General features: G+C 35.2%; 1 protein-coding gene across 6 annotated transcripts in view; it reads right to left on the reverse strand.

Moving 5' to 3' along the window:
* Positions 1 to 13,960, reverse strand: part of LOC104140171 (tyrosine-protein kinase Fer) — a 179,602-nt gene that overhangs the window by 129,217 nt on the left and 36,425 nt on the right. For all 6 annotated transcript variants that reach the window (XM_068924629.1, XM_068924631.1, XM_068924630.1 and 3 more), the window contains 3 exons: positions 8,846 to 9,029; positions 6,156 to 6,293; positions 5,672 to 5,791 (listed from right to left, as the gene is read on the reverse strand). In XM_068924629.1, the coding sequence (XP_068780730.1) occupies positions 5,672 to 5,791; positions 6,156 to 6,293; positions 8,846 to 9,029 (442 nt within the window). The remainder of the gene's footprint in view (positions 1 to 5,671; positions 5,792 to 6,155; positions 6,294 to 8,845; positions 9,030 to 13,960) is intronic.

Genomic DNA, 13,960 nt, shown 5'->3' on the forward strand with positions numbered 1-13,960 from the left:
AAGATGAAAAAGAAAATTAGTGTTTAAATTATGTTACTTGCTGCTTGATGGCCTTTTTTTGTAGCTCATTATGAAACTTTGTTATTACAGAACCCATATTCGATTGCATATACATATATGATCCACTGCCTGCAGGCTCTTCTATCAAGAAAACTTCCTCTAGAATGCATGTTATCTGGATTAATATCTCTCTAATATATTGCTAATTCACCAGAAGCTCTGTGAAAAACAAAAAACTTTCCACTGTGGCAGTACACTTTAGATAAATACGTGCAATCGGTAGTTGTGATGTATTTTCTCTGGAAATAATAAAACCAGAACCAATAGGTCTTGCATTAGATATTAAAGCAACATTCATCTCTTACACAGAAAAGTGTTACTTTAACTTGCATGAATGATGTGTATACTCTTCTCTACAATTAACAACTTTTTTTAAAAGCTACTCAATCTTTGGTAACGGTAAATCCAAAGTAAAAGTAAAACTTGTACAGGAATACTCAGCACTAACCTGGAAACAGTTACTGAACACTAAAACCATTATTGAAACTTTGCAATTATACTGGCAAACATTCCAGTACCAAGAAAGTCAACTAACGTTAAATAAGACTTTGTGATATACCTCTCGGTCAGCTCTCCACAAAGCAGGTAAGTTCATAGTATATTGACAACTTATAAAACACTCATCAAAATACAGAAATTGCTTAACAAAGTGTAAGACAGAAAAATTAAAAAAAAAAAAAAAAACCTTCCATCTTTTCATTCATCGATCCATCTTCAACTATTTTTCTCTGCTTGTCCTGTATCGTTAAGCACAATTTCAGAACAAAGGCAAAATACGTATAGTACTTGTTACTGCACAGATCTTTTGCCCAAAATGCTTCTTGAGTGGGGAGTTGCAGAAGTAGTCAACTGAGTAAATTACGTGGCCTTTAGATATCTATAAGCTGTGTTCCACGTGTCATATATACCAAAGTGAGTAATTTGATCCTAAACATGGTATTACTTCTTTCTCCTCTTGATCTATTTTGTACATTGCTGATTAGACAGTTTTTTTTCAGACAGTCCTAGATCTCATTTTAGAAGACAAATTAGTATATAAAAAAGCCACATACTGGATGAAGAAAGTTAATTTCCTACATGAACAAGCATCTATGTGCATTTATCTTGACATAAAGACAACGCTTAAAATATCTATATCTCTTAAAGAAATATCATAACAGCTTATTTTTATTAAATGCTTTTTTTAGGTTATCACAACCCGTATGCTGCACTTTTCAGAAACGACAATTTTCTTACACTGAGTCTCAAATTTAATATCAACCATAAACTTTTTTCTTTTTACACCTTGCTAAAAATATTTAATTACCAGTTTCGTAGCTGAAAATACTGCTCTTTCTTCAGTTTTCTAACCAACATTGTAACTAACCTTAACAATTGACTTATGGGGAACAGATTTTACATCTAATGATCAGAAACCAATACTCAGGAAGTTAAGATCGAAATACAGAACACAGTGTTCGTCACTGGAGTGCATGATTGTATATATACAGAATGACCACATTAAAATGTTCTGCCATATCAAAAATATCTGATTTTATGTCAGAGCATCAGATTCAAATTGGAAGTTGATGTAGCTCTCCCCAAAACATATGAGGTACTTTGGATGTTTCTACTTAGCTGAGGAAAAACAAAACAAAAAAACAAAACGAAGCCACACACACAAAAACAACTTATCTTCCCTTACTCAATCTTTTTGTTTTAAACAATAATTTGCATTCAAACCGGCTAGACCTGACATCTTTGATGCTGCATTGAATCACACCTTGGTTACAGTTTGTCAAAGGAAGTTTCTTGTGGCCTCACACACACCTCCTGGATAAAGTCAGTTTAGAAGAGTTTTCTTTTTCCTATCAGTCACTTTAGTCACTGCAATCTTTGTTAGTTTTAATAATCACACAATCCCAAATTTTCAGGTTTTAAGGGAATGAGGACACAAATAAATAAAAAAAAAAAACCCTAGAAAACAACTCTCTTCAAATGAGATGTATTATTCTGGCAACCAGGAAAACCTTACACATTTCTTTAGTCATTAGCATTACACTGTCTCAAATATTAGTGAGTTTAATGTTTGTGCTGTACAAAGCTTTCATTTAAAAAAGTTGATATGAATTCATATTCCCACTGGCCAACACTTAACTCCTTAGAGTTGTTTCCTGTTGATTTTTCATCCAAGCACCTTCCAAGCATAAACTTTTATTCTGTTATGCTTTTCAGAATGTCTCAATACTACTCTGTGCTCATCATCAACACTTATCAGGAGATGCCACATCTCTCATTACTTAGAAAAGTTCTGCAGTAAACACTAACTTTTAACTACCTCTCTCCGTTATATCTTCTTTATTCGTAAACATATTTTATTATGACTTTCGATCAGTACTGCCTGTAAAGCTATCTTTACCCTCATATACGCACAAAAAAAGATCGGTTTGACCAAAAAGTATTGATTCTAAGTTAATATCTAATCTATTGAAAGCCTGGGAAATAAATAGGATATGAATCTATTATATTTGCTAGGTACTGAATGTAGTTCAAAGCCTATCTAAAAAGTAGTTGATAAGGTATATCTGTAAAAGCAGTTAAAGAAAATGAAATCAGCATAAGAGGACCGGTTCTCACTCGTATTGAAAAAAAAATTAAAAATGGAAAGAGTGTTAAGAATAATTAGTTTGCACAGTACCAGAAAATCACTAGTGGGGCTCTACAAAAACCTGCACAGCTCAATAGGTCCATAATAATCCAGATAAAAGGACAATAATGAAGGTGATAAAGAATGCTGAAAGAAAAAGGCTGAATATGAAGAATGAAGAAGGATTTTTCTGAACCTTATGATACATAGTAACTGGACCATCATGTAAAAGATAAATTTCCATGTCTATTAAAATAAACAAACACATAAAGAAAAATAATCCAAAAGTTTATTTAGACAGTGAATGGCTCTAAGGTGATAGCTAACACTCAGAAATGACATCCTGCGGTTACAACAGATGATGCCAAGAAAACACTGCCTCAATACTCAGCAGCGGTCAGAAAAAGCATATAGAATGATTTGCTAGGGTTTGTTAAAAATGAAGCAGAACACCACAGAATACAGGAAACCTTATTATGCCTCTCTTTAATCCATGCGTCTGATTACTTGTGCAATTCTGGGCACTGATCTCAAAAGCAATACAGTAACCTTGAAAACACTCAAAGAAAGATGACAAGCTTGATAATTTGTGAAACAAAGGACTAAAGTTATAGACTGTTTAGTCTGGAAAAGTGATGATCGAGTAGGAGTATGGTAGAAGTTTACAGTATCATGAGCTGGGTGGAAAGGAGTACATTGTTCCCATTCTCGTCCAAAATAAGAGCTCTGAGCTATAAAACGAACCTAGGAAGTAACAGGTCCATATGACATGAAGTTAATGTTTGGAATTCCTTGACTGAAGATATTGTGGATGACAGATACTTACATATACTGAAAATGACTGGACAAAGTCACACAAGAAAAATATATCTAAAGCCATCAGGAACAAATATGACTTCTGGCTCAAATATTTGAGCTGCAAATTATGGGAGCTGAGAAGATATTCTCAGGAAATAGCATTACATACACATTCTGGTCCTGTTCTCTTCGCTCCATTTTCCCAGTGGGCTAATGCCAGAGAGAAGAAAGTTGGCTAGGTCAACCTTTGGTCTGACCTAATACAATCAAACTTCTTTACTCACAGGTCTTAATATAATCAATATCAGCAAGTGGACATCTTGAAGTCAGCAACATTTAAAAGAGCTATTTGATTCCTGTTCCAAAAATAAAATCACACCACGGAATCTCTCTCTGAAATGTATGAAAGAATTTAAAGTGCATGAATATAAGCTTTATAAAAGGACATGCTGAAAGTTGTATTAAAAAATATGTGTATTTGTGCAGATATGTAGGTAAATATGTACAAACACAAACACCCATTTCATCAAAATCTTTTACTAAAAAAAGCAGTAATTTGGCTGTTTTGCTTAGACATGCTAATGGCTTATTTCTAAATACTAGGACAGGAAAGACAAGTCGAACAAGAAGTTATCTTTTGAAGCTATGAAAGGTAGAATCTTATAAAAAGAACTGTAAGGCATATTAAAAGGGAGATTTGGTAAATTTTTTTTTCCTGTAACTGTGCTGAAGTACATCTAGACGTACAACTCATACATAGCTTATCCAAGAACTAAGCTCAACTTAGTAATGACACAGAATATATTATAAACAGAAGTATGTTTAAAGGGGAGGGAGGAGCTTTAGTCTTTAATGGATCCTTTCATAAGAAAGATGAAAATGTTTGGGACCTGAGCAGGAGTATTCTGACAAAGTAGCCTGGAACTTTATATAAGGGAATTTATTTCAATATCTATTTAAGAATAAATTTATGAAAAGTAATTAGACTGCACAGGAAAAAGAGAGGATAGCTAACAAAAATGAACAAAATCCAGAGAATCCCAACAGTGTTGGGGAAACACAGGGATTAGAATAATTTACAGAAGACACACTGTAATGAGTTTGCATTTGAAGTGCCTCACTTCTATTATGCCCTACACTATGATTTTGATGTTTAGAAAAAAAACTGAAGGAAACAAAGGTCATAGTTTGATTAAGAGGACAAAAACTCAAAAACTCAAAAAATGCATTTTTTTTATTTGGATTAGTTATGCTTTCTAAGGAAAAAGGAAAACAAGTCAAACAGATTGAAATACATTACAGACACAAAAAGATCATTTACCAATTATAAAAAGATAATTGATCAATTGGTAATTGATTATAAAATGTATCATTTTATAATCAATATAAACAAATGAAATGTACAATAGTTGCAGTCCCATCAGTGACTGTATCAGATGATTTCATGGCAAAAGCTGAGGATGACAAGATAACAAGAATATTATAATAAAATGATATTAAACCTCAACAGGAGACTTGTTCCCCAGTTACAACTGAACTATGGCATGGCTGGGGAAATTAATAAAAAGAAAATTACACAGCAGATTAACAAAATATGTATAGAGGGAGTTTATCACCTTGAATAGCCAAAAGTGCCATGAAACATAATACAAAAGCTACGTCTATGTTAGTGCTTTAAAGGTCATAACAATGAGTAAGACTTTTTTTTAGAAAATAAAAGCAAAATACCTACAAAATAAGTAAAATAAATGTATTTATGAACATTTCCTGGTTGGAGATTTAAATCACCAACTGCACCACTGTACTTAGTGGCTTCATCAATAATTTTCAGTGCTTTTCCTAGAGAAGTAAGTGTGGAAGCACTTTGGAGAAGATGAATGTGTTCCCAAGGAGTATTCATGACGGATTTGGGTCATTGTAGGAATTACTTGGGGAGGAGAGGAGACTAGATCGAAAGTTCAGGCAAAATGGGTGCTGGGGCAGGGGGGGAAGCATTTTGTGCAAAGGAAGAATAGAAACAACAGTGGACAAGAGTCTATAGCCTGAAAACATTATTTCAGAAACTGGACCTTTACAATAGATTAACTAAGGACTCAGCTATGTGTTAAGTTGATTGAGCCTCATAACATACGTCATAACGTAGGATAGCATGTCGAAAGGATGAAAGATTTGTGAAGGAAGACTTACGTGACTTGTAAACTTTCTGCTGTTAGATTATTCCACATGATCTCATTAGCTTGGAGGTTTTCATTTTCTTCTAGTAAAGATGTATCAAACTCTATTTCTTGCTCAACAACTTCTGATGACCTAATTTAGTAAATAAAAGTTACATTTGCAAAATTAACATCTATTATCTAGAATAGGGAATCTATTTGCATGGGTCCACTCTTTGCTGAACCACCTATATATCTGCTTGTAAAAATTATCAATTCGCACATTAACAACAGTGGATAATGCAAGAAGTTTTAGACTATTCACTTACATACCAATATAAAATATCAGTTCAAAAAACAGCAAATATAGTTCATTTATAAAACAAAAAAAATGTTCTTGCATTACTTGTATTATTATTCAGTATTATTATTATATTGTATTCTTATTCTCGCATTAGTATTCCATTCTTCTGCTTCAGGCACTCCTTACTCTGCAAGAACTGTATGAAAACGTATACCTGTGAGTTTCTATGAAGTCATTATACTCAGAGTTAGGGTCTATCTGCTCAACAGAGGTCTGGATCTCTTTATGGACGTTCACAATCTCTTCTGTTACAAGACTAGTGATCTGGCTATATTCATCCAAAATTCCTTTTCTAGAGAGGGAAAAAACATTATCTATAATATATAACATCACACTGAAGGCATAAAGGCATTGAAGATGTTTCAAACTTTCAATTAGCTATTTTTACAAACTCATCTTTCAGCTGGCTAAAAAACAAAAACTAATACCATACATAACTTGAAGAAATAACAGATCAGTTGTGGCCTCTTCTTTATAGATTGGCTATGAGTGGAGAAATCTCTTATGATCGTGCTCCTCCCACTAATTTCAGAGCATCTACATGCAGCATAGCCGAATTAAAGCTGTAGGGAAAAGGCATGTATACAGCTCACTGATGACACTCTTTTTTCCAGAACAAGAAGACTTATCTCGCTAGTCATCACTTACACTAAAGCCTTTCATGTTCCCTTGACTGGTAAAATAAATATACTCTGACATATGGTAAAACGAGTCAGAGAATAATTAGCGCGTTTCCTTCACGATACGGTTTTCTCTATTGTTTTAACTGTTTTTATGATAACTACTTTTTATGACTTAGTCATTAGGACAAGTATATGCCTAAGTCACAAGTTTGCATATATTTACAAGAAGCAACAAAATCATACAATAAGTTTACCTGAGAAAATAAGAGCCATCTAGCCTTATGACCTGCCTCCAGCAGTGGGCAGAAGTAAGTGATTAAGGAGTAGTGAAAGAAAAATAAGTGATATTCTACTACTACTTTTATTGGCATCCAGGGACACTTCCCTAGAATACCATCCTATTCTCTTTAACTTTTAGCTTTCCATAAGTGACTCATAATCATTTCCTATTTCATTTTTCTTTGTGACAAATTTGCTGACTGGCTAAGTTCTGAAGCACAGTGAGCTTTTTTTTAAATACTGCTGAATTATGACTGACCCAGAGGAAGGTGCACAGAAAAAAGTATTAATAGATTTTTTCCTGGATAAGAGCTCAAGTTATGTTCATTGCACACTAAAAAAAAAAAAAAAATTATTTGCTTGGATTTCTTCAATACTTTTTCTGAGGAGAAAACAGACAAGAAAAGTCATTAAATGTTGACTTGACTGTAAACAAGTTTGAAAAAGTTTCAAAACACAGCTCAAAGTGTGGGGAAAGAGACAAGCCAACGTCAACTACAGCAATGCCACATCTAAGAGCAAGAGGATCTCTGTCCACTACCACCAAATCAAAACTAATATTAGTAATTTTAATCTATGCTTCAAGTGTATTGAATTATGTAATCTGCAAAATTAAAATTATTAAGGATGTATGTATTTCACATGGATGGCCACACCACCTGTATATGTGACATCACCACCTCTTTTTGTAGAATTAGGCCCAAAGATATCAGACAGCAGTAATTATCCAGTAAATTCACATCCCGCTAATAATGTCTTTAGCGACAAAAATATTTTTGCAGTTTTTTACTTCAGAGATGACAAAGACAATCGAGTTCAATAGGTTCTTTTTCAGTGATAAAACTCCAGTGAATTATCATAACTCACAATTCTAATACAGTACAGAAATTTAACTGAATTCAGTCTCTTGCTGGGACTTTAAATATGAAGTGAAGATAAAAAGTCTGTGCAGAGAGTCTACTTCATTTAGATACCTTTACCAAAATCAGAAGTAGTAGTATGATGCTTCATAAGACAGTTAATGTTATCACCTAAGCATGTAGAGCGTGACATCTCCAACTCTGCCTTTCTTCATATGTGCTGAAGTCAAGATGGATGCACATTTCCAAAAATGAGTTACAGAAAAGACGAGGGCCTCACCTCTATATGAATGATACTTACACAAAGAGGTTAACTGCTTTTCTTTAAAAATAAGGGACTTACAAGCAATATTTTCAACTTGCCGTCCTCAGTAACGCCCTCGAGAAAGAACTACAGAACAGTCTCCTAAACTCACTCACTCTCTCTCTTCAGGAAAGAGAAGGAGGCAGCATGGTGGTTACAAATCAGAAGACAGAGCATAAAGTCCTCATTTATAGTTCTCTGAGATCACCAGTTTGCACCTCTTCATCAATGATGTGGAGAATGACCCTTCAGAAAAAGGTAATTGTATCTTTCGGACTGTACGCCTTACAGTGAAATTAGATTTATATGATCCTGTGACTTGCATGCACACGTGAGTAACCACGCATCTGTCTAACCTTCCTCCCAGATAGTTTTCAAGACTGTTTGCCAGTTAAAACCAAATTTTCTTCTGGCAAAATTTCAAAAAATAAGGTTACTGAACAGACAACAAACTTGCCACAGTGTCCAAACTCAAAGAGAGGATAAAGCATCAGCTCAACTATAAACACTGCACACAATCTCTAAGATTTTAAGAGTTTCATGAGAAGACAGCCTCTTACTAGGAGATTACATAACTCCTTGATACTACTGTCCGTGTTTACCTGAATAGATTTTTCTATGCACAACTGCTGTCAATGGAAAGAAGAAAATAACTTTTTTCATTACTCTTTTATAGAGAAGTAATTAATTACAGTTCATTATTTTCTAGCAGTAATAAATTAATTGGGATATACATAAAATTGTGCAAGTTAGAAAAATATAAGAAAATACCACATACAGGGCTTTAATCATTTCTTCTTGCATCTTCTGCAGCGAATCAAGTAACAGAGGAAGTGTAGTGTCATAATACTGGTGCTGATGCAACTGTGCTCCTTTCAGTGCCAACACATATTGATTATGCAACATATGCAGCTTCATAGTGGCTTTATCACATCGGTCTTTGGCTTTCTCAGTCTCCTTTCCTGAGAGGAAGAAGGAAAGAAAAATACATATGGTGATTTAAAAGTATACAAGCATCTTGTATACAATCTATCTGTAGATTACATAAATCTAATAGATTTATAGTAAGTTTTCACCTTTTCCCCAGTAGTCCTTTCAAGCTATTTCTCTGAAAAAGGAAAATTTGACAATTTACAGCTCATTAGTAAAACTAAATATCCTGGTGTTCTTATTTAAGACTAAGTAAGAAAAAAAAAGCTGTATTTTCTCTGAGCAGAAGCGTGAGAATTCTTTTATTGAAATGCATATGAAAACCATAGGTATAAAAGTAATATAACCATGAAGATTAAAAAAAACCCCACCTCTCAAACACATAACTATCACAAATGCTAATCTTTTATTTGTCTAGAGCAAATAAACAATTTTTTATGAAAAAAAAATGTTCTACTAGGTCTGAACCATGATATATCTAGACCAGTACTCTGCCTGCAATAGCAATAGCAGGAGTTGCTTTTAGGGAAAGCACGCAAAACACCGTTCGTGGCCCATTTCCTGTGTATGTTGCCATCATCCGTTGCCACTGGATTAGGGTTGCTAGAGGATATATCACTGTTTATTCCATGTATTATCTCTGCTGAATGAGTTTTCCATGAATATGACTAACCCTTTTTTGATCCTGCTGCTACTTGTCTGACCCCACAACTTGCTCTGGCAGCAAGCTGCAGTAGGTCACTGCCCTCTGCGTACAGCACTTACCTTCTCTGTTTCAAGATAGTTTCCTGCTGGTTTCAGCCAGTGCTACCTGGTTCTAGTATTGCAAGATTTGGTAATAATAGTTCTGCGTTCATCAGGTCATCGACTCCCTTGCTAGGCCACTGAAGAAAATGCTGAATAAAAGACAGACCCAGCACTAATTCCGTTGGTTACTGAGTCTGTTCCATTACGAGAAATGACTATTAAGCCTTACTATTTGCTCCCTAACTTTTGAACATCTTTCTAGGTATAAGGGCCTTTCCTCCCATCCCATGGCAAGTTATTTGCTTTAACAGCCTTTGGTATAAAGAGCCTTATGAAAGGCTCTTTGAAAAAAAATAAGCTTTGTTTACTGGAACCTTTTAATACACATGCTTATTGACATCTTCTTAGAGCTCCACCAAGACAGTAAATGTCTTTACAAAAGCCATGTTGACTCTTTCCTAACAGACCATGCTTATTCATGCCCTCAGCAATCTTATTTATTGTAGACCCTACAATCTTATCAAGGATGAAACTTCGAATCACCTGCTGGTAGCTTCCAGGATCAATTCCAGCCCCTTGGCAATCCAGCAGGCCCCTGGCAGAGTGGTGGGTTGTATGCCTTAGCCAGTAGTTTAGCAATTTCGTGTTTGACCTCCTTCAGAAATCCTAGTTGAAGGCCGCTTGACTTATAAGTCCAGTGACTTATAAACATCTAATATCTATTTGGTTCAATGGTATATATACACACTGTATCGTAAATATACACCCTATGGGTACATGCCCATATATTTTCCTCAAATTGAACTAGTTCCTGTGGGCTCCCTGCTAAAAAAGAATGCCTCACGCGTGACAACCTCCCCAACATCTTCAGCAGCAAAGACTGATGCAAAGAGTTCACTGAGCTGTACTGCCTTGGATCAATCGCCCTCGAGTACCCCCTTATACTTTTCTAATCAAGAAAATCTTCTAGTTTCCCTGCTGGCTTTCTACATTTGACATGTTTAAAAAACGTTCTGCTATCGACTCAAGCATCCTTTGCAAGACACTCTTCAAATTCTTTAGCCCTCTTAATCTCCTGTTTACCTACCATGTTTTTTGTACTGTTTGGAACTATTTAGCCTGAAAAAGAGAAGGCTTGGGGGATCTTATCAATGTTTATAAATATCTGAAGGCAGGGTGTAAAGATGATAGGGCCAGACTCTTCTCAGTGGTGCCCAGTGATAGGACAAGAGGCAACAGGCACAAACACACACGGCAAATTCCATCTGAATGCAAGAAAACCCTTTTTCGCTGTGAGGGTGGTCAAACACTGGCACAGGTTGCCCAGAGAGGTTGTGGCGTCTCCATCTTTGAAGATGCTCAAAACCCAACGGTCCTGAGCAACATGCTCTAGGTGACTTGAGCAGGTAGGTTGGATTGGATGATTTCCAGAGGTCTCTGCCAACCTCAGCAATTCTGTGATTCTGCGTTTTATGGGTTTTCCCGTTTTCCCTTATTTTCTTCAATGACAGCATATGCTGCTCTATGCTGGCCTCCTTACTTTATTTATAGAGCTATGCCATGCTTTTTTGAAAACTTTGCTTTCTTTTGGCACAGCTCTTACCTGGCCTTCTAATACAGAATTTCTGAAAAATACTCAGGCTGCTTTGCTTTATGAATTAATCCTTTTATGTTTTTCATTTGGGTATTTGTTTCAATTTTCGGCTGCCCTTCCCTCCGTTTTTTCAGAAAGAACTATGTGCCTCAAGCTTACGTAGTTCCCTGTAACTGAGCAGTAACATGTGAGAGGGGATGGCTAGTGAATAGATATTTCCAACCTCTTTCAATATAACAACTGGAAGGCATCATCTGAAAATAGTAGATTGTTCGAAGCAAAACAAAAGGACATACTGCTTCACCTGGCATGTAGCTAACTGTAAAATCCTTTGTCCAAGGTTATTTTTAACATGAAAAACCTCTGTGGTGAACGGGCAAATGCACACAAGAAAAATCTCTGAAGGGCTATTAAGAATAAAGATAGGAGTTCCTGAAGCAGAAGTGCTAGGTAACAAATGTGTATGAAGCCGAAACAACTGTTTATCTGCTCGTCCATTCTCATATGCTCCCTAGACATTTGCTACTGGCCACTGTCAGTTATGTTCTTAACACACAGTAAGAAAATTATTTTAAAAGAATATTTTGTCTGTCATTTAATTGAAAACATTCTTATTACTGACCTAATTTTGTATGAGGAATAGATTTCTTGTATTACAGTTTAACTATATGAACACATTTACTCTGTAAAACAAGCAGGAAATACATATCTCCAGACCTGTCCCTGGAGAAGTATTTTTCATCTAGGTATCTAAACTCTTAAAAAAACAAAACAAAACAAAATAACTTACATAAACTTAGGTAAAGTAGTTCACTTTACAATCTCTCTAAAACTGCTATTTTGGAGAGAGAACCATCTCAACTTTATCTAAAATTTTTCCCAAAGAAAAGAGCGATAGTTTTGTCTTTTGTAAACACAAAACACTAAAATTAATGGTTCATGTGGAGACTAATTTTTCCAGAATAACGTTCCAGAATTTACAAACCACTGAACATGGGCATGTCTGGCATCAATATATCAAGAAAAACGTAGGGCTACGATGTTTCATCTGCAGACCAGCACATATACACCATACAGTCATCCTGGAGACCAAAAGGCACACTAACATGGGGAGATAATGGAAGATGACTGAAGAGAATCCAGAGAGGAAGAGGTCAAGTTGTAGTTACAGTATAGGGACTGGATGAAACAGGAGAGGATGAGGCAGCTGGAATACAGAGCAGAAGGCAGGGAAAATGTGTTTTGCTTAGCCTGGCCCTGGCCCGTTCCCTTGGGAAATGCATGGGATGGAGCACTTCTTTGGAAATAGGGAGAGGAGGACAAGGCGGTAGCAGACAGAGAAATGCTGGATTGTTTTCTTTATTTTTATTACACATTTGGCCAGCATGCCCTCCATTATACCTGAAATTACTTCTGAATGTCACAGTCAGTTTAAAGGCTTAAAACCTACAACTCGCCTGTGCAAGTATTTAAGCTACATTCCTTATCTGTTTACCACAAATCAGCACATATCACCAAACTGTACAGTACACCATCAGTACAGGTTTCTGGCCTATGAACCATAACAAACAGCTTTGAATAGTTAAGCTAAGCTGAATATTTACACTAAAAATCATCACAACCACATTACTACAGATTATCAGTATTACATCTTCTTCAGAAACCTCATTTATGCCTAAACTATGCCATTTTCCTATCTGCCTTGAAGATTAAATTCCTTTCTCATCCATTATTCCTAAGCAGAATAACTCAACTAATTCTGGAATAAATCAAAGTACCATACACACTCAACTTTTAAATATAGCCTCTGGACCTATAATTAATACAAGAAACATAGCTACAGTACTATTTCCATATTCTAATTTGCTTTTTAAAGCAGCAGAATGCAGTGAGGCAGAGCGCACAGTTGTTCTACTTGTCAATTAACATAGAGGAAAAACATCCAATTTTCTTTATCTGTATAATGATTTTCATAAATAGGTCTAATTATAATTCTACTGCCATCAGTTGTTGATAAATCCGTGTAATGTTTATAGAAACAGACTGTGTATACAATAAGCAAGTCTTAATTATGCAAGTTTGACATTTGCAAAGAAAAAGCTGGCATACTTGTTAAACCATTCTAGGAAGTCAAGTATTTCAATTTTTAATAAAAACTCTTTGGCGTCTTTACTACATACAGTACAACACAACCATCCAGTAAGTTGTTTTAAGGTATTTTCTAGTAAAAAGGCAGATTGGCTATTCTGAAGTTCCAGTAGTCTCCTCAAGCATAATATTTACCTAAAATGGAGGAACACAAACTGAATAGGACACTTCTTTGAAACTGAGAACAGCTTCAGCTAATAATGTTCTCTTGATTTTTTTTTTTTAATTAGCATTAATCCACAGTGCAAGTACCTCAGAGAAACCAACTTTCAGAAAATAAGCATTGCAAATACAGAATTTATATATATATATTTTAGATCAACAAGAAATAATTATACTAAAGAGCTCAGCTTTTCCCAACTTCCATGATTTTTCCGACTTTTTATGCTTGATCAAACATGCTAAGTAAATTCCCTTTAGATGTTCATCACCTTTAACTATCACTGACTTCAATAAAATTTCACAATGCTTGTG

This window comes from Struthio camelus, chromosome W (assembly GCF_040807025.1).
Source record: "Struthio camelus isolate bStrCam1 chromosome W, bStrCam1.hap1, whole genome shotgun sequence".
NCBI lineage: Eukaryota > Metazoa > Chordata > Aves > Struthioniformes > Struthionidae > Struthio > Struthio camelus.